At 38.4% G+C, this 21,504-nt stretch overlaps 1 protein-coding gene across 2 annotated transcripts in view; it reads right to left on the reverse strand.

The window, feature by feature from the left end:
* Tmem131 (transmembrane protein 131) overlaps positions 1 to 21,504 on the reverse strand; it is a 179,820-nt gene that overhangs the window by 93,088 nt on the left and 65,228 nt on the right. For both annotated transcript variants that reach the window (XM_010638092.2, XM_010638091.2), the window contains exon 4: positions 11,396 to 11,464. In XM_010638092.2, the coding sequence (XP_010636394.1) occupies positions 11,396 to 11,464 (69 nt within the window). The remainder of the gene's footprint in view (positions 1 to 11,395; positions 11,465 to 21,504) is intronic.

A 21,504-nucleotide genomic window follows, 5' to 3' on the forward strand; every position in this document is an offset into this window, starting at 1 on the left:
AAAAAGATTTGTCAAGTTGACTACTATGTAAAATTACACATAAAAATACATTTTGTTACTCAACAAATGTTTACTGAGTATAAACGATCTGTTACCCTGCATAAGTCCTGTGATGTAAAGAAGTTTACCATCTACTGAGGAAGGAGGCACAGAACAAGGGCCCCCCTTTTCTCTCTGATACCACCCTGCATCCCTATGCACTGTCCACAACATCCTCTTCTCAAATTCCATAGACTGCACTCTCCAATGTGAGAACAGAAATGGAGTTGCAAAATCACAGGAAGAGATCTTGTGAGTTAGGGAATTTTATTATCCTCATTTTATAGATGGGGATACTGGGTCACAAAAAAGTTAATTAACTTGTCCAAAGTCACATTTGGAACCTGTACTTGAATCAAGCCATCTGGGTCTAGTCCATGATGTAACCAATAGCACTAAGCTACATCCTCTTGAAGGAACAATATTAAACACACACTTAATGGTTCACATAGCATTTTCATGTTCCCCTCATCATCCATGTTACAGATTTCCTTAAAAGCAACATCTCATTGTGAAGTCCACGGAGTACTTCTGTAGCTAATCTTATTTGACAGGCTTCCTATCTTCCATAGCTTCAGAGAATTCTGTATGTAAATTAAATTTTTTAGTCCTCTCTAATCATTTCACTGATACCAATCTTTTACCCAACAAGATTATCAGCATCCTGAAGGCAAAAGACAAATCCTATACACACTACATCCTGCCAGTATCACTCAGCATGGCACCAGGGATGTGTAAAAGTGCATGCACACGCTTGCTCACTTTCTCTACTCTTCCTCTTTCTCCCCTCCCTCTCACTAGTTGTCTTTTCTAGAATGTAGTAACTATTTTCTTTCCATATTGCCCCAAACATATGCACAGGGCCCAAAAATCATATAAATAAGACCTTTCACTATCTTTTGTAAACATCTAACATATTTTTCTTACGTTTTGGTAACAGTTGGCACTGCTTTATTTTACATGTCACTTGAGAGTTTTGTTATAATGCAGACACAAAGTCTTGCCGTCTTGTGGTTCTGATGCCTCTGAAGTCTAAACCAAGTCATGTTTTCTGAAAGCTGCAACTGCCACCACCTTGCAGGAGTGGCAGGCTGTGCAGAAGACAAGCTGCCCTCAAGTTTCCCAGCCAAGAGCTGATGGTCACAGTATATGAGCAGTCATGGAAGGCTGAGCCCAGAGAATGCCCTGAGAGCTGGGATCCCACAAAACATTTCTCTGCTTGGCTGGGGATTTAGCTCAGTGGTTCCACTGCCTGCCTAGCAAGCCCAAGGACCAGAGTTTGATCCCCAGTACCAAAAAAAATTTTTTTTCTGCTTTACACAGAGAAGCTGATTTTTTTAGGGGGGAGCGGTTTGAGACAGGGTCTCACTATGTAGTTGAGTCTGACCTGGAACTCACTATGTAGCCCAGGCTGGTCTCGAACTCACAGCAATCCTCCTGCCTCAGCCTCCTAAGTGCTGGGATTACAGGTGTGCGCCACCACGCCTGGCTCTACACAGAGAAGCCGAAACTCAGGTTTACAGCCCAACCATCATAAAGTCCACATTAATCCTGTGGTTTAAGAATCTAGCCATAGGTGGGAAGGAGTGGAAGTAGGGCTTGGGTCCTGAGACAGTGACAGAGAGGTAATGCCTATAAAAATGCAAATGGGGTTAAGGAGCAGGAAGCCAAATGCTCTCCAAACTCTTCATACCATGAAGCATCAGCCTGCTGAGATATTCTCACTTCTGGTAGAGACTACATTCCTTAATCAACTGGATCATTGATCCCAGATGGGGACAAAGGCCCATGAAACAGGGAAGCAGGTACAGACCCAGATGGACTTTGGACTATGGTCATAATGCTGCAGGGGAAGCTGTATAAAGCAAGTACATAGAAGATGAAAGTTTTCTTCCCTAAGCTTTGTATATACGAGTAAGAATAACAATGTACAGAAATAAAACCATCCTCATGTCCTGAAAGTTCACCAGCTAGGTACTTTCTTTTCTTTTCTATATTTTGGTACCCAGGATCCAACTCAGGACCTTGTGCTTGCCAGGCAGGTGCTGTGTCACTGAGCTACATCTCTAGCCTACTATGTACTTTCTTTTAAAAAAAAAAAAAAAAAAAGTTCTTTAGCCAGTTACAGTGGCACACACCTGTAATTCCCAGCCCTTTGAGAGGCCAAGGAAGGAAGACTGCCAAGTTTGAGTTCCACCTGGGCAACTTAGTAAGAACTTGTCTAAAATAAAATAAAATGGACTAGGGCTGTAGTTCATTGCAAAGGCCCTGAGTTCAATCCCCTGTAGCTCTTTTATAATTCAAACAGATTGCAGATTAACTGGCAATCTGTCAGTCACTACACTATAATTTTGTTCTTTATGTTCCTTATGTGACTTCAGCGTAGTCAGTCTCTGCTAAGGTAAAGAAGACAGGACATAAGATAGACAGGTGCTTTGAGGAGTCTTTCTGAAAGACAGGGCTGCAGATGGATGGCCTGCTGCAGAGGACTCTGGGTTCTAGGAGCCCAGACGCAGGGGTGGATGAGAATGCCTTCTTTGCAGCACTGCAGAAGCTGGCCTTGCCCTTTCTTCTAGGACTCAGAGAAAAGGCCATGAGCCACACTTTGCAAAAGTGAGCCCTTGCTGAGAGGAGAAGGGTACATACCCATGTTGTTCAAAGAAGTCTGGAGCAAGGAGGACAGACAGAAAGTATTAGGAAAGGTGTTACAGGCTATCCTAGGCACATGCTAACAGGGTGCAGGATTCCTCTAGCTCTGGGCAGCTCAGCACATAGGAAGCAGACAGCCCCATGGGAGTAGTCACCCCTCCACCCCAACCCTGTGACACAAGCAGTTCTGGACTATGAAAAGTACACAGTACATTAATTTTGTATGTTATGTAACAAATTAGTAGAAACAATGGCTTAAAGCAATACCCATTTATTATCTTTCAATTCCATAAGAAGGGCCAATTTATTTGCTCAGGGTCTCAGAAAGTTCCTGCCTCAAGCTGTTGGTAGGCTGTGGTCTCATGTGATACCCAAAGTCCTCTTCTAAATTCATTCAGGTTGCTGGAAAAAATTCAGGTTGCTCTTGGTCTTTTGTCACAAGGCCCCTCCATTTCCAAATTCAGCATAAAGACACTTCCCAGCATCAAGTACTTGTGCTTCAAGTCTCTCTACATGCTTGCTTCTGACTGCTATAGCCAGGCTTATAAGGCTCAGGGACTAGGCCAGACTCAAGCAGACAATCAACTCATTTGGGACCTTAGTTACACTTTCAAAATCCTTTACAGCAATACCTAGATTAGCACTGGACTGAGTAACAGGGAGGTGTGTTATGTACATGAGAGGCCTTACATTCTGCTATCACAAGCAACATGTGTGACTTGCTTGGATGGACAGGTAAAATTTAAAAATAATGATGATTCCAGATGCCTGCCACTGCTGGTCTTGTTTGTCTCCACTGTGGGCTGTGCCAAAGACAGAATGAGGGACAAAGGAGCCCATGAAGTATTTATAGACGAACAGGCTGGAGCAAGTGACAGCTGCTCTTTGTGGTGCTGCAGCAAAACTAAGCACTAACTGTCCACGTTATAGAAGAGTCAAGACTAAAAGGACCAGGAAGAAGCAGCTATGAAGTAGAGGCTAGGCTGGCAATAAGCGGTAATTCTGTGGTCACTGGCAAGTTTCCTGCACCACAGAGAGATGACACTGCAAGGCGGGCACACAGCTGAGTAACTGCCCCTGGACAAAGCGCATGAACAACAATGACACAGCATTCTGTTAAACACAGCTTTTGACAGGAAGTTGCGCCAAATCAATATGCAGCACTTTGTACCATGAATTATCACAGAATCCTACAATCTTCTCAAACACACACTGGTGGAAACGATCTCACAAAAATCCTGGATGCTTGGAAATAAAAAACCTAACATCCTTTTAAAAAGAGGACCTACTTGATTTTCTTGAAATACCAAAAAGTCATGAGGGACAAATACCTTTCATAAACTGAATTTATTTTAACATTAAAGACTTCCATTTTAAGCAACAATCTACTCAACGTTCATCCTTAAAGCCATTAAGTAGCCACATTAGACTTTTGATTTGAAATTAAGATTTTCTGCATTTAAGAATTATATAAATCAAAGAATTAAGTAAACTGAGCTGCCACCCAAACATCTTTTATAGTCTGCCATAAATGCTTGAGAAAAGGAGTTGTTATGGAAACAGAAAAACATTTAGCAGCATTGGCACAAAGAAAGCGGTGAGGTGGATGTTGCCGTGGACTGTTAGGATGGGGAGGAAGGACAGGAGGGAGAAGATGGAGAGAAATACAAGGGAGGACTAAAGAATATTTGACAAAGAGATGAAAACAAAGAAAGGACTACTTTTGAACGAAGTTAATGTGATCAAATTAGTGTGAACTAAATTCTAGAGGGTAGTAGAAATGTGTGGAACCAGTGTAGGGTGGTCTAGAAAGAAGCAGGGGAACTTCTCATATCCTTTCTAAAAGGCCTCAAATTTGTAGAAGAGCTGAAAAAATTTTAAAGTTTATATAAAGAATCTAAATCCACTTTTGATATTTAGTCAGTAGAACATCCGGAGCCCTACTTCTGCCTCCTTGTGACCTTTCCACCCTGTATCTGGGTAAGATAATATAAAGCCCCCACACTCTCTTGGAGCCAGTTAAGTTCAAATTGTGGCAAGACTCCCCAAGCAGGCTCCCTCTTAGCCACAGCAAAGCCAGGCCAGTGTCTTTTCTTTGGTCTCAAGCCATTTTTTCAGACCTGCTTGGAAGAGAGCACCTGATGAGAAAGTGTGGAGTTAGGCTAAGGTGGGTAAGGAAAGAGACAGCCATAGGTATTGGATAGAGAAAAATAGAGATAAATAAAAAACAGTCTCAGACACAGGAGGAAAATAGAATGGTTCACAAGAGTAGAGATGGAAAAGATCTGTGAGGAAGAAAGAGGTGTGCAGTGTCTTGTACTCTACACAAGATCAAGAAAGACAAAACTAGTAAGTGTCATCTAACAAAACAACACAGGTAGGTCAGTTCAACACTGCCTCAAAGACCTGGGATCTTTACATTTTTCCACTGCTAGCTTGTTCCTCAGATTAGCACCAAGTTCCCTCCCTGATGGCAGGATGGCTGCCCAGCACCCCAGGCATTGCATACAAGGGAGAGAGGTGGCTCTATCTTGTGCCCCCTTTAGGGGGAAATCTTTCCCCATAACTCCTCAGTAGGCCTGCTCACATGTCACCAGGTAGAAGTGGGTTATATCTACCCTTGAACTGATCACAAACAAGAAGTAAATTAATCAGGATTTATGCCTGAGCTAGGGATGGGGTCACTTTTCCTAAGGGTTGGATAAATGAAAATAAAACGAAGTTGCATTAAAAAAAGAAGAGGGAGAGGTGTTAAGTAACTAACAACTATGAAGAAGAGCCTTTTGAACTCTGGTATTCTGATATGATCTTTTTCCACTTAATACTACTCATTTAAGAAAGAGCAGGAATGTTTGGAAGCAGAAATAAATGTAGTCAAGCAGGAAAAAAGTTCAGCTAATAAATTTGTTTCTGATTTTATATGTTTGCACTCTGGGGATTGAATCCAAGGCTTGCAGGTCCTAGGCAAGTGCTCTACCACTGATATATCTTCAGACCATCTTACATTTTCTTTTGAAAAAGGATCCTGTTGGGCCGGGGATTTAGCTCAGAAGTTTGGTGGCCTGCCTTGCAAGTGCAAAGACCCGAGTTCAATCCCTGGTACCAAAAAAAAAAAAAAAAAAAAAAAAAAAAAAGATAAAGGATCCTGTCAAATTGCCTGAGCTGGTCTCCAATTTGTGATCCTCTTGGCCTTCTGAGTAGATAGGAATATAAGTCTGTGCCACAACACCTGGCTTCATGTTTCTAAGAGTGAATCAACACACACACGTATGCGTGTGACCTTCAAAAGAGGACATATCCTAAAACATCTGATTTCCTTCTGCAATCAGGTACTTCTTTAAGCCACTGATAATTTTCTTTCCCCAGGAAAAAATGTTCTTTCATTTTCTTTAGCCTAAAGCCTAGCAAATTCTTCCAACCATATCTCCTTCCCTTTCTACTAGAAGTCAAAGGTACTGAAAGAACTGTGTTGTTCATGTCCATATGGTGGCTGTGTGACATCAACTTGGTCCCTAGGATGTCTTTCTAGAATGTTCCTGGTTAGTGTGAGCTGTGACATTATCCCCTGAGAGCAAGGTAGATGGGAGGGAGGCAGCAGATTGTTAGTACTCACTCATACATATCTTCTTCCAGTTATTCAGTCAAATACTAATCTAGCTGAAGTTGGGAGGGACTTTGTGGCTATAATGAAAGCACCAAAACATTTGACTTTAAATTAATCAAAAGGGACCTTATCATTCTAGGTGGCCTGCTAATCACCTGGAGCCCTTTCAAAGAGGTTTTAGGCCTTGCCTGAGTTAAGAGCCTCTAAATAGCAGCTGGACTTGCAATGGTGCTCTCTTCCTCAGGATATTCTCAGTGTTCCTTGGGAACAAGCTTCAGCCTATGCCTACTCCTGATCTTCCCCTCCTGACTACCTACCCAGGTAGAATTTGAGCTTGCTTAACCAGTTCTCACAAGGACATACACCAATTTCTCATTACAAACCCACATCTACATACACACACATTGAAAATCTCTGAACCTTAACAAGCATGTGTGTCTATCTGCTCACACTATTGCCTTCTACAGACCTACTTTACTTCTACTACATGCTCCATTTAGTGTCCTTGAAATGGGTGCAGAAAGTTTTAAATAATGGCTGAATAATGTTTTAGTTCAATCAGTCTGCTATAACTAAGATATCAGGCTGGCTTATAAACAGTAGAAATATATTTCTCACAGTTTATTAGCTGGAAGCTCTGAGACCAGAGTGCTAGCAGGTCTGGATTCTAGTGAGGGACTCGTCTCTGGTTCATAGATGGTGTCTTCTTGCCATGCACTCATGCAGTGGCAAAGGGCGAGGCAATTATATATGCATCTTTATGAGGGTACTAATCCCATTCACGAGGATTCTGCCCCTCTCTCGACCTAATCACCTGGCAGCCCCCCAATATTGGATAAAAAGGTTTAGCACATGAATTTGGGGTAGGGGGACCACAGCAAACAATCTTCTTTTTGCTTGGTCCCACTATTTTGAAGCTGCATATAAGATGGCTGTTTTAGGGACCTATTCATTCCCTGCACTGCCTGCCCTGACAGTTCTGTGCTGGAGTGCATCTGCCCATTCACACATCAGCAAGTCTTCGAAGAGTCTCTCACCTCAGGTTCCAGCTTATCCATGAACAGCACCAGTTTCAGGAAGAAACCATGTTTATTTCCTCTCCAGTCAAAGACTGACTCATTTCCATCAGTTGTCCTTTGCTTATGACACCAAATTATTCTCTAGCCTAAAATTTAACTAAAAACTTTAATATTCTGTATAACCTTTCATTAGACCCCATCCTAAGGAAATGGCCAAGGTTGTGTTTAAATCTGTTTTCCATGAACAGCACCAGTTTCAGGAAGAAACCATGTTTATTTCCTCTCCAGTCAAAGACTGACTCTTTTATTTCCATCAGTTGTCCTTTGCTTATGACACCAAATTATTCTCTAGCCTAAAAGTTAACTAAAAACTTTAATATTCTGCATAACCTTTCATTAGACCCCATCCTAAGGAAATGGCCAAGGTTGTGTTTAAATCTGTTGCAGCACAAATCACAGGAACAAAACATTTAAAACAATAAATGAATTTAACAAATATAGTACACCTATATAATTTGATGTTCTTTTTTTTTTTTTGGTACTGGGGATTAAACTTAGGACCTTGTGCTTGCGAGGCAGGTGTTGGCACCACTGAGCTAAATCCCCAACCCTACAATTTGATGTTCTTTGACACTATAAAATAAATTAGTTGAAAATTCAACAGAACTGAATATATAGTTATGTTTTTATAAATAAGCATAAATTAATAGAAAAAGAACTCTAGATAAAAGTTCAAATTTAATGTTTCTGGCGGCTGGATTATCAGTTTTTTACTTTTTCCTTCCCCTCATAAGTATTTTTAAGTTTACTACAGTGAGCAGCATGTATTGGTAGCATAAGCAAAATGCAATAAGTTTTGTAGCGATATTTGTCAACCTGGCCTAGAGCAGGAATTTTTCACTACCCCTTCTGATCAGTCCCCTCTCCCTCCCTTTGAGAAAGGGTATACAGTTCAGGCCGCCTTGCACTCACTATGTAGCCCAGGCTGGCCTCAAACTTATGGCAATCCTCCTGCCTCAGACTCCTGAGTGCTGGGACTATGGGCATGCACCACTATGCCCAGCTTCACTACCTATTAGTAAGATCCACACATGGACCACGAGAGGAATGTCTCTACAAAAGCCACTCTTTTACATACAAAGTACTATGTGCAACTGTGTTGTGTGTTTGTATACTGGGGGACGGGAAGAATGAGGGTGCGCAACATTCAGCCATTCCTCAAGAGTCAAGATTCAAAAACATTAAAAGCCACCGGTCCAGAATCTTGCTTGAGCACATCCCAATTTCTCCTATTTTGGGAGTGGAGCATAATTCAGTGGATTGAGGGACAGATGATTTCGAATAGGAATTTCAGTTCAGGTATTTTGTACCTGAAAAAAATTTTTTTTATTTCAAAATAAAATCCCCCTGCCCAATAATGAAGCAAAAACAGATAAAACTTTTGGAAGAATATCTTGAAAATATTGCTAAGTTTTTCAAAGTAGGGATTCTATTTTAGACTATAGTTTCGATGCCGGACACAAATAGCCTCATATTCCTCTCCCCCAACACTGACAATGTTTTTTAAACATTGTTCAAGGCCACAGTCAAATCCTGAAGTGCACCAGTTTCTGTTCTGATTCGCTCTGCAATAAGAGAACAATTCAAAGATAATTTTACTCAAGGGAAAAGTCAAATGTCACGTTTCGTTAAATATGTGGCATATGAAAGGAGACTGGATGATATATCATTGTAACTGGAATAATAGCTCTAGTTTATATTCCTTGCGATCTTAACATTGTAACTGTCCCTATCCACTTTGTGTTACTATAACAAAATGCCACAGGCTGAGTCATTTCTATACAACAGAAACTCATCCGTCTGCAGTTCTAGAGGCTGGACCAAGGCATTGGAGTCTGCTCAAGAACTTTTGCTGCGTCGTAAGTGGCACAGGGCTTCATGTGGGGGAGAAAGAACCCACTCCTGAGAGAGTTTGCAGAGTTCCTATAAACTAATCACCCCTAAAAGATTCACTTCTCAACAGTGTTGCACTGAGGATCAAGTTTTAAAGAACAGTACCTAAACTTCTTATATAGAAGAAAACAGTGATTTATTTCCTCTTGAAACATTATAGCCTTTAAAATCTAATGCTCCACAAGTGCCCACAAGTCAGTTTTTACTTACATAATGACTACTTCCAAATACTGATTCTATGTAGAGGTACACAAACATACAAGTTCTCTGCAGTTCTACCCCCAAATCCATGATCTCTGAGAGAATACAATCTCTAGAAAAAAATTTGCTACTTTTAAATCCTGGTGCCAATGACCCTACACCACGGTTCTGTACAATTCATTTATTTGATTATTCTAAGTTTCAAAGTATAGATAATTTAAACTTGTGGTGGCACATGCCTGCAATCTCATCCCTCAGGAGGCTGAGGTAGGAGGACTTACAGGGAATGAGTTGAAGGAAAGCCTGGGCTATGAAGTGAGACCCTGTCTCAGCTCCTCTCCCACTAAAAAAATCATAAGCAATAAAAAGTTAATGTGTATACAACTTTGACAGCATTAAAGAAAATAAAATTTCTATCTATCAAGTCAGAATAGATATAAAAATAGATATAATCTAAATCTGAGGAGATAGCAGTGAAAAGTGCAATTATCTTTCTAGTAGGCAAAAAAGCAATTTGAGGATATTCATGAATACTTTAAAAAAATGTCCAGAATCTTTTACTCAGTAATTTTATTCCTGGAAATCTAGTTTAAGGGAACAGTCCAATATCTACCTCCCTATTACTCTCCAAATTAATAAAAAAATAAAACCTTCAGTCTTCATGCATAGATGTCCACTACAGCAACAGCTTCAAAAAAAAGAAAAGAAAAGAATCTATATGCCCAAGAATAGCAAGGTGTCTAAATAAACTCACAGGAATGTTATTTGGCAATAAAATTTCATTTAGGACAAGTTTATTTCTTTTTTTTTGAGATAAGGTCTCACTATGGCATTCAGGCTGGCCTCAAACTTGCAGGGATCCTCCTGCCTCAGTCTTTCACACGCTAGGATTACAGGTGTGAACCACTCCATATAGCTAGGACAAGTTTATAACACAGAGAATGACTTACTTTCATGAGGGAAAAAGAGGTAAAACTGGACAGACTAATCACATCTCAGTAAAACACTACCATGTATAACACATTATAACCCAAATCACAACTTAAGTGATTATTAAAGAGTCTAACCAGTGGTGCTGTACAGACAGCTTCCTTCTTACCCCTTTAAAACTTCTCCTAAACTTCATCTTACCAGAGTGGCTTTATTCTAATAGCTATATTGTTTACAATGCTTTCTTTATCTACCTGCTAAACTGAGTAGGAGGCCAGTAGGATAAAAACACATCTTTTTTCTTGAATAAGTAAAATGTGTGAAACCTGAGTCCCTGATAAAGAGTGTGCTCCGAGGAAGCAATTTTGCTCTTGGACCAGGTCTGTCTGGAGCACTTGCTTTTGTTTGCCATTCTGGGTTGGTGATAATACCACCTAGTGATGCATAAAAGCTTGCATTTTATTTATTTATATGGTATTTTAATTTTTTGAGACAGTTTCACTTTATGTTTCCTAGGCAAGGCTCAAAATCAAAATCCTTCCATCTCAGCCTCAGCTGCCTGAGATGCTGGATTACAAATGTGTGCCAGTGCACCTAGTTAAGCTTGTACTTTAACAGGATAGGCATCAAGCAAATAGCTTATGAAGTTTTAAAGAGCCTCAAAACCAGAGAGTACAACGTGTGGGTAATCTGCAAATTTTAGAAATTCACATTATGATAGTAGATTCTTAAATAGATACCCGTTTCCCAGTTTTGAATGACATTCAACATTCCTGATAACTAATGTGAACCTTTTTTCATAGAAAATACAGGCAAAGGGCGGGGGATTTAGCTCAGTAGTGCCACCGCTGCCTGCCTCTCAAGTGCAAGGTTCTGAGTTCGATTCCTGGTACCTACCCCCGCACAAAAACCAAAAATACAGGCAAAAGGTATGACAAATACATGTAAAAATACTTGTAATCATTTAATGAGAAAATATAATATAAAAGTTTTAACTTACTGTTCATGGAAATCCAGCATTGGTGGCTCAAATCGTATGGGCCTGCAATTACCTCGGTATAGAGATATACTGGAAAAAGAAAAGAGTATAAGAAATAGTTCTTCAAAGTACACATTTCCCCCCACTGTAATCAGACACTTGACTTTTGTCATAAAAAAGTATCTTTAAGAAAACTCAGGTCTAATGTTATGTGCATTAGTTTTTTTCCCCTAGAGGAAACCAGTAAATGTTGTATTTTAAAAATGGTAAAAACAATACTTTTTATTCAAAGGTATGTGTAAACAAAATGCTCAGGTAGACTTTCAGAATTTATTCAGTTGATACAATAAGTAACAATATACTTTAATGGTACTGACTTGGACTTTTTTTTTCTTTTTTGGTACTAGGGATCAAACTGAGGACCTTGCAGGCATGGTACTACTGAACTAAATCCCTAGCCCCTGACTAGGAGTTTTGAAAGATGTATGTGAAAATAAAATGCTCAGGTAGACTTAGAATTATTTGGTTGATAAAATAAGCAACCATATACTTTAATTCACTTGATTTTTAAAACACGATGAATAATAAATAGTTAATACAATTATAGATACTGGGCAGGCAATATATGAAGATAAAAATCACCATCACATTTTACCTACAATGCCAAAGGATTAAACAAAAATGAAATTCAGGATAGAAACTTCCAAGAACTGAAACATCTATTTAAGAGTTTGGAACATACTGATCTATTTTTTAATTTTTTGTACCAGGGATCAAACTCGGGATCTTGAGCTTGCAAGACAGGTGGTGGCACCACTGAGCTAAATCCCCAGCCCTATGATGTTTTGATCTAAATATCTGAGTACTACTTCTAATAGCTCACTTGATACTAGAATTTCTCAATAAAACATATTTCTGAATAGCAAGTCTTAGCCACCCCATCATCATGATGTAACACTGATGTAAAGTACAAATAGCCTTTGGGGACAGAAGGAACTCACCTATGGTCATTTCTTTATATGCTGGGAAATGAGAAATTCTGTCAGTTTTAAATTTCAAAATAGTAAATACTGAGCTTTTTGTTTCAAGAAGTGATATCAAGAGGAAAACCCATGTGTGCGCACTACTTTGTTTTCATCACTGCCACAACTCACAAGAACACACCTTCCTAATGATACTAATTTCATTCAGGAGATACAGGAAATACACTAGAAATAGACAAGGATATTTACAATATATGGGGAAATTACCTTTAATCAATTCTATGAAGATGAAATAGTCCAAATAGTGGAATAACTGAGCTAAAAGTAATAAATTCCAGGGTCGGGGATTTAGCTCAGTGGTTTGGCCACCTGCCTCACAAGTGCAAGGACCCAAGTTCAATCCCCAGAACCAAAAAAAATGAAGTAATGAATTCCAAACATGTTTTTAGCTCTTCTGGCTTAAGAGTATTTCTCTGTTTGACTATCCCCCTTTCTACATATGTTGAACACCACAGATGAAAAACACAGAAAAAGAAAATATTAAACATAAGATATTTCTAAAATACCAACTAAAGAGCAGATAAGGCACAGTTCCTCACAGCACAGCTGCCAGATATAGTTGGAGGTACACAAACTTTCCCCCTTGCTTTCTGTCCTTAGACATGATAGAATGAAGACACTCTTCACCTCCTTTAAAACAAAAGATGTTGTGCAGCTTGTCTATTTTAACAATGTTAAATTTATATAAAATATAAAATGAATCAAGGAAAATAAAATGTAGTATGTAATGTAATCATCTAAGTTATCTGCTCATGTATATAAGCATAGACTGTTAGATGCTGGAAATACAAAGGAGATTAATAAACTGTTTCTTCCTCTCAGAGAATCAAGAGTCCATTCTGCAAGGGACCACAGTACCAGAGAAAGGGAAAAGAAGGAGGAGGAGGAGGAAGAGGAGGAAGAAGGAATTGAGGACAAAGGGCAGATCTCCTCGCAGGAGCGTAGATTCTATTCTAAATGTAACAAACAGCCTCTACAAAGAGGTAACATGATCTCACATATTTTAAAGGTTAATTCTGGCTACTGTGTGAAAAACAAATTGTAGGAGCCCAGGAGTGGAAACAGTGCAATGTTCTAGGGAATCTACCTAAGAGGTAAGGGTAGCTATGGATTAGGTGACCACAAGGGAGAGTGGTGAACAGTGCTGCATTCTAAATATATTTGAAGTTAAACATTAAGTTATGCTGATGGATTGATTTTGGACTATAAGAGATAAAGAGAGGAATCAAAGATGACTTAGATTCTGACTGGATACACAATTGTGACATGGGAAGACTGAGTTGGAAGTACGGAGGGACAGATGAGAAGATGTTCAAGAGTAGTTTTGGACCTTTACATGTGAAGCATCTAATCTAGGTGGAGGTGCCACATAGGTAGCTAGAGTACACATGGCTACTGCTTTTATACACAAGGTTACTGTTTCATGTACTGTCACTTTGGTGAGTTTAATTCTAATAGTTTGTGTAGCTTCTCTTAATGAGAGCCAAGACCTATCATGTGAAGGTACAGGATCCCAGTAATGAATGTAACTGTATTGTATACCTAGATTGTACCAATAAACTCAGTTAAAAAAAAAAAAAAGATGTTTTCACTGTTGCTGTATGTGCTAAAATGCATACTAGCTTGGATGATCACTGAAGACAAATCATTCCAGAGTAACAATTCAACTTCTTTTTAAATTCTTAGATATTGTTTTTCTTTTTTATGTCTTGCGTTCGGGCCTCTTGTAAATTGCTCCACAGAAATCGTGCCCAGCAATTGTTACTCTGATATTTACAGATCGCTCACAGAATATGGGAAAGAGGAATAATGCATAAAAGATGGTTCTCTCATAAATATGTGTGCATCTTCAAAACAACAGTACATCTACATCTAAAGAACAGGATAACAACCTAAAGAATATTTAAGTGGGTAAACACAAGCTGAACAAAACCAAAAATGCAATACTCTAGTTGTCATGTATCTGCAGCTGATGTAAATGGTTTTATGGTGTTTATATAGCTCATGACACTGTTTAATGCTTTATACACAGAAAGCGAATGTTTACAACTGAATAATGGCGAAAAATAAAAACTGGAAAAAATTAAACTAGGTCTTTAAAACAGGTTTATATTCTATAGTTTGTTCATTCTTTGTAAAACTTGTTTGCGCTATTCTAGGCACTGAACATTTCCATATAAAACTGAGAGCCAACTTGTCACTTTCTACCAAATTATCTACTGAAATTTTAATTGAAATTGTACTTAATCTAAAATCCAGCTGGGGAGAATGAATATCATAGCAATTTTCCAATCTGTGAACACAGAATTTGTCTCAAAATTTCTAGTATTTTTTTTTTATGTTAAAGTCTAGGACTTTAATTACTCTGGGTAATATATAATTTTTGGTATAGAGGTCTCAAAACTTTTTCGCAAAAATTTTCCCAAAGTACATGTTTTTGATGCCACTTGTATTAGCTTTTTGTTGCTGAGACCAAAGATCTAACACACACAACTTAAAGATGTTGAAGTTAATTCTGATTACTATGTATTGTCTTGCTGAATTCACTTATTAGCTCCCACTAGGTATATTCCTCAGGATTTTAAAATGTATACATCATGTCATTTGTATACAAAACTCTTCTTTCCAATCTGATGCCTTTTCTTTCTGCTACTACCCTTGTAATGACTATTACATGCAATACAGTGTTGAATGAAGTGCCACTTTCCCAATCTTAGAAGGCATTCAGTCTTTACCCTCAAGTATCATGTAGCTGTCATTTTGCCATGGATGCCCTTTTTCAGGTTGGAGAAATTCTCATTCTGTCTAGTTTGCTGAACATTTAAAAATAGACATTGAATTTTTTCACATGCTATCTATTCAAATAATTATGTATGGATTTCCCTTTTATTTTGTTAACCAAAGAAAAGTATATTGATTGCCTTTCAAATGTTAATTAGTCTTTGCATTCCTGAGATAAATCTCATTCTGTCACAATGTCCTATCCTTACACATTTCTAATTCAATTTACTAATATTTTGTTAAGGATTTATAGATATATGTTCACAGTGATATAATCTCTAGTTCTGTGTATGAAAGGATAGCTTCTTCCTTTGTTTTCTGGAATATTCTGAAAATTAGTGTTATTTCTCTGCAAGGTATGTGACAGTATTTATCAGTTAAGTTATATGGGTCTGCAGTTTTTATTGTGCAAGTGCTTAAAACTATAAACTATGTCTTTAACAGATATAAGGAAAATTTCTATTTTCTAATTCATCCTTTGTTTATTTTCATAATTGCTATCTTTCAAGGAATTGTTCACTTCACCTTAGTTACCAAATTTGTTGGAATAAAATGAATGATATTTCTTACCATGATTCTTACCAGAATCAGAAATGATGTTGTTTTCATCACTGATTTTTTTTTTTTGTATTTTCTTTCTTTCTTTGTTTTTTTGTTTTTTTGTTTTTTTTTTTTTTGGTTTTTTGAGACAAGATCTCACTATGTAGCTGACAGTGCCCTGGAACTCACTACGTAGCCCAGGCTGGTCTCGAACTCACAGTGATCCTCCTGCCTTGTACCACCAAGCCCAAGTGGATTTTCTGAACCAATGTAAATTAAGGTTTATTCGTTGTTTTATTCTTTACAGTTGGTCAGTTATTATTATTGTTCTCATATTTTTCCACTTTCTACTTAACTGATTTTAAAAATATCCTGTATTTTAGTCTTGCTATTTAAATAGTATGAGGTTAAGTAGATGTTCTTTTCCTATACTAGATGGAAATGTACATCACTGATGTTTAAATTTTTCTTCTTGTCTGAAATAGGATATAAATTTCCATCTAAGTATTATTTTAGTTAAATTTCAGAAAACTTCTTGTTTTATGAGATGAATTGTGTGCTTACCCCTACTCCCCCCACCCACAGCATATCCATATGGTGAAGTTGTGATCTCCAGTATGACTGTATTTGCAGAGAAAGCCCATAGAGGAGTTAATCAAGGTGGAACATGGTCATTAGGATGGGGGCTCTTCATGCATACTAAGAGATGATAGGAGTGACAGTACGATAGCTACTGCTTACAAGCCAACAAGAGATGCTTCCCTGAAAACAGACCATATTGGCCACCTAGTCCCACACTTCTGGACTTCAGAGCTGTAAGAAAACAAGTAACCCTTTGTGTAAGGACTTGGTGTATGATATTTTGTTATGGTAGCCCAGCCCAAGCAGATTAGGACATGTATTTTTATTTTCAAATTTTCCTTGTGGTTTCTTCTTTCACCCATGAGTATTTATTTGAAAATTTCTGATGCTTCCAATGTCTAGATTTTTTTATGCAGTGATTAGAACATAATCTGTAAAATCTGCTGCTGTGGGTGTAGTACATAGTAGCTATCAGGTCAAAATGATTGTGTTCAAATCTATATTACTACTGTTTTTGTGTGAGTGTGCGTGTGTGTGTGTGTGTGTGTGTGTTTGTGTTACTGGGATTGAACTGAGGACCTTGTACTTGCCAGGCAGGTGTGGCACCACTGTGATTTCTATTTTATAAGTTACTGATAGATGCACATGGAAATCCTTTACTATGACTGCAGATTTGTCTATTTCCTCCTTGGGTTTTGTTCATGTTTTCTTCCCGTATTTTGAAGCTCAGACATTAGACTTACCCAGAATTGGGATTGTTGTAACTTCCTAATAGACTTGTCTCTATCATAATTGTGAAGTCTCCTCCTTATCTCTTATAACATTCTGTCCTAAAGTCTGCTTTGTCCGACACCAAAATAACTACCTTAGCCTTTATAAGATTATGCTACCTCTGCCCCACACCTTTTACATTTAACCTACTTGTGTCTTTATACTGAAGTGCTTTTTTCCCCCAAAACTAAGACTACTAACAAGAAAAAGGTATTTGCAACATGGAATTAATATCTCTTAATATATAAAAGATCCTTAAAGATGTAATAAAGATCAAATGCCCTATTAAAAATGGGTAAAATACATAAAAATATAAACATAATCCTAAAATAAAGGAAACGATGGTTAATCTCACCCATAATTAGAGAAAGACAAACTAAAACTGCACAATGATAGAATTTCTGGCCATCAGATTAACTAAAGCTATAGTTGGGGGTGGTGGTGCATGCCTATAATCCCAGCACTTGGGAGGCTGAGGCAGGAGGATCACTGTGAGTTCGAGACCAGCCTGGGCCACATAGTGAGTTCAAGGTCAGTCTCAACTACATAGTGAGACCCTGTCTCAAAAAACCAAAACAAACAAACAAACAAACAAAAAACAGATTAAAGCTTAAAACTAACATTCTACTGTAAGAAAATTGGTATACAACCATACTGAAGATGGGGTAAGAGAAGGTGCCAAAAAAGGAGAAGCATGAGAGAAAGGTGAACAACTTGAAAAGTCAGCTAAATGTGATAAACAGAACTTTGATAATATTTTCTCAGCTACAGAAAAAAGAACTCTAAACAAATACTGCACTCTAATCAGTAGGTCTGTTTTTCATACCTTATTTTCCAGGAGGTAAGACAAAAATATCCAGAAACTTAAAGAAGGCCTTGGTTCTTACAGGTACTGAATATACATGGACACACACTCATATCCTTTTTGCCTAATATGTCCTTAGATATATAATTTTCCTTGAATAGGTTTCACTAAGATATCCAGCTCTAGTACCAACAAAACAAAAATTTTCCCAACATAAGACTTTGCACTAGCTGTTCCTTTGTCTGAAAAGCTCTTCTTTTACAAGGTAAGCATACACATCAGCATGATGGTCCTCCCTAACACCCAATCTGAAGACACAACGGGGTTCTTTCTGTCCCATATTTTTCTCTAGCAGCTGTTGTGTTATTTATTCAGCAGTTTACTGTCTGCTTTCCCCAATAGAATGAACACATGCTTCATCATGGCAGGAGTCTTGACTAACTTGCCCATCCATCCAGCACTGTGGTGGTTTTAAAATATATTCCCAAATTTTCTGATACTCCTATCTTCAAAAGATGGGGCTTAGCTCTCTTTTCATTAATACAGTATGGTGGAAGTGATGGTACATGACTTTTAAACTCAGTTGCAAAGGCTCTGCGGCTTCCTCTTGGATTACCTGCTTTGGGGGATACCAGCTTCCAGGATTGGAAAATAATGAAGCAGCTCTATAGGTTCCACATGGTGAACATGGTGACCAAAGGCCTCCTACCAACAGCCAGCAAGGAACTGAAGCCTCTGCCAGCAGCCATGTGAATAAGCCAGCGTGGAAGAGCATCTTCCAGGCTTAGGCCTTCAGGTGACCACAGCTGTGGATGGTATCTCTCTCTCTCTCTCTCTTTTTTTTTTTTTGGTACTGAAGTTTGAACTCATGACCTTGTGCTTGTGAGATGTGCACAGTGTGGATGGTATCTTGACTGCAATCTCACCAGAGACGCTGAACCACTACTGCTTAGCTAAGCCACTCCAAATTACCCACTTACACAAAGTGAAAGACAGTAAATGTTTGTTGCTTTAGGCCAACTAGGTTTTGGGTAAATTATTACACTGCAGTAAATAATGCATATGATAACTGAATTGCCAATTGTATAATGCCTGGTGTCCATATGGATCCCAATATATATTTGCTGAATGACTACATGAACCAATTAGCAAACACTCAAAACAGTCATATTACATTTTAAAGTTTATGAGCTACTAACATCCTCATTTGATCCTGAAAGTAACCTTATACAATTGCATAACTTTATATCATATATAAGATATATCAGAAGTTTTTTCCCTCAATTTGCAGGTAAAAATCATGTTCAGTTAAATAAAAATCATTTTCAGAAGCTTTTCTTCAAGGTCACAGAGCTTGTGAACAAAGAACTCAGATATGTGATTGGAAATCTCTCACCAAAGGGTACCATACATAAGAAAAGACCATCCTTAAAAGGTGGCCTTATGTCACAACATATTAACATTAGTACCCATTATAATATTTTGACATTAACTTATATAAACAGATGGGATACTATATGCACATCCTCTACCATCCATTATGCAAAACCAGTGCCTTTAAAAACAAACATATTTTTATGTGATAATCACATTTTAAAATACTACAGTGAACCAGAAGACTGAAGTACAAAATAGGGTATCCTGAAAAATTCTATTTTTCACAGTTTTTACTGCCCCCAATCCTGAGTTTGTACAAGCACCAGCTCTTTCCTTTTCAGAATGTCCTGGAAGCTCTTAAGCCAGGTTTACCCCAAAACTAAAGTGGAGGACAATGACAGGGGTAGGGGACAATGATGATCAAATGGTAGACAGAGCCCTATATCAGAACATCTAATCAATCTACTACCTAGAGAATCATTCCATCAAACTAAGCTTTTTACGCTGTAAATTCCCTGGGCAGGCTAAGTTTCATGAACAAAATGAGAGATCTGACTTACAGATCATATACAGGCAGTATGAGATAGGACAGGGTTTACCCTATTGTCTTACTGGAAAAGCCAAGAGGACAGCAGGTGGACCGTACAACTGGGGAATAAAACAAAGTGAGAGATTGATGCAGAAATGGTCTCTAATGCACTGGGGGGTATCCTACAGGAAAGATGAGTGGAGGCAGTGTAGATCAGGTGAAGAGACAAAGTTCTGGAGCCAGAAGCTATCCTTCACCTTGGCTGTGACATGGGGGTTGTGGACTGTTTTGATGACAGCGATGTGGAACACAGGTGCTTTTGGTACCTTGACCCTGTACAATTAAAGCCTAAGGCTTACAGCATCTGATTACAACACCCTTTCAAATACATTGCTTCCACAAAGCAGGTTGCATTTAGCCAATTAAGAAACACTTTATGACCTCAACAGAAGTGCTTTCTTTACTCTCCTTCAAAAGACCCCTGAGAGAGGGAGAGTACAGAAGGACAACACACACACTAAGAAACTAAAAGCTGGCTGTGCATCTCTCTCACCAACATCTTCCCTACTGGGTAGGCTCAATCAGCGCAACTTGCCTTCCACATCCTTCAGGGGCATTCTCTACTTCACAGCCTTTCTCCTCTAATTCTTATGCCATAGTCCTCTTGCCAAATATTGGCTAACAGAGCAAATACAGGGAACGCTGAAAGATCCCATACTTGATATAAGACTAGAGGAAGAAAATGACACACTGGGCTGTCAATCAGAAGACTGACCACTCTAACTCTGCCACTTTTAACATCCCCCATGTCTTAGCCCTTTGGTTCCTTAATAATTCATCAAGGGGGCTCAACATGATGATTAGGATCTCTTATAATTAGAACCATCCCTGATTATATGATAGGCTTCATCTTAAATTGGCAACCCAAGTCCAAATTCTGACACATATACTTTTTTTAACTGAAAAAACTTATAACGTCTGTTGTTACACAACTAGACATATTTAATACTATATTTTACTTTGTTCTGTTTTACATGTACATTTTCAGTGAAGTTATAACTACTAAAATGAGAGCTCTAACAATGTTTAGAATGTGCAACACTACATACATAGTAAAGAACAAAACAAAACAACAAACAGCTAAATTCTTCCAGTGAAGAGCTATGTGCCAGCTAAGTATGGATACTGATTATCATGTGCTAGGTAAATATGGATACTGTATGTTTTTCTATGCCATAGGTGTTTTAAAATAACTTATTAAGGGTAATGCATAAATACAGCTCTTTAGTTCTTAGATATTTGATAGGCACAGAATCTAAATCTGGACTTGAATGATACTATGAGCTTTGTCTCTCCAAAACTCAACTGTTGAAGGCTTATAAATCCCAAAATGATGGTATTTGGAAGTGAGGCTTTTGGGAGATAACTGGGTTTAGATGAGGTCATGAGGTGAGGTCTACATGATAGGACTAGTGACATTTTAAGAAGAGATTTAGCTCAGTGTTCTGCTGCCTGCCTCACAAGTGCAAGGTCCTAAGTTCAATTCCCTGTACAAAAAAAAAGAAGAGATACCAGACGCCTCTCTCTGCCCCTCTCCCTCTGTCTTTGTGTGTGTGGTATATGTCTCTGGCTCTCCTTCTCACCCTTTTTCTCATCCCTCTCTCCTCTTCCTCTGTGAGGGCACAGCAAGAAAGAACAAGCC

This window comes from Fukomys damarensis, unplaced genomic scaffold (genome assembly GCF_012274545.1).
Source record: "Fukomys damarensis isolate Sample0158 unplaced genomic scaffold, DMR_v1.0_HiC HiC_scaffold_9, whole genome shotgun sequence".
Lineage (NCBI taxonomy): Eukaryota > Metazoa > Chordata > Mammalia > Rodentia > Bathyergidae > Fukomys > Fukomys damarensis.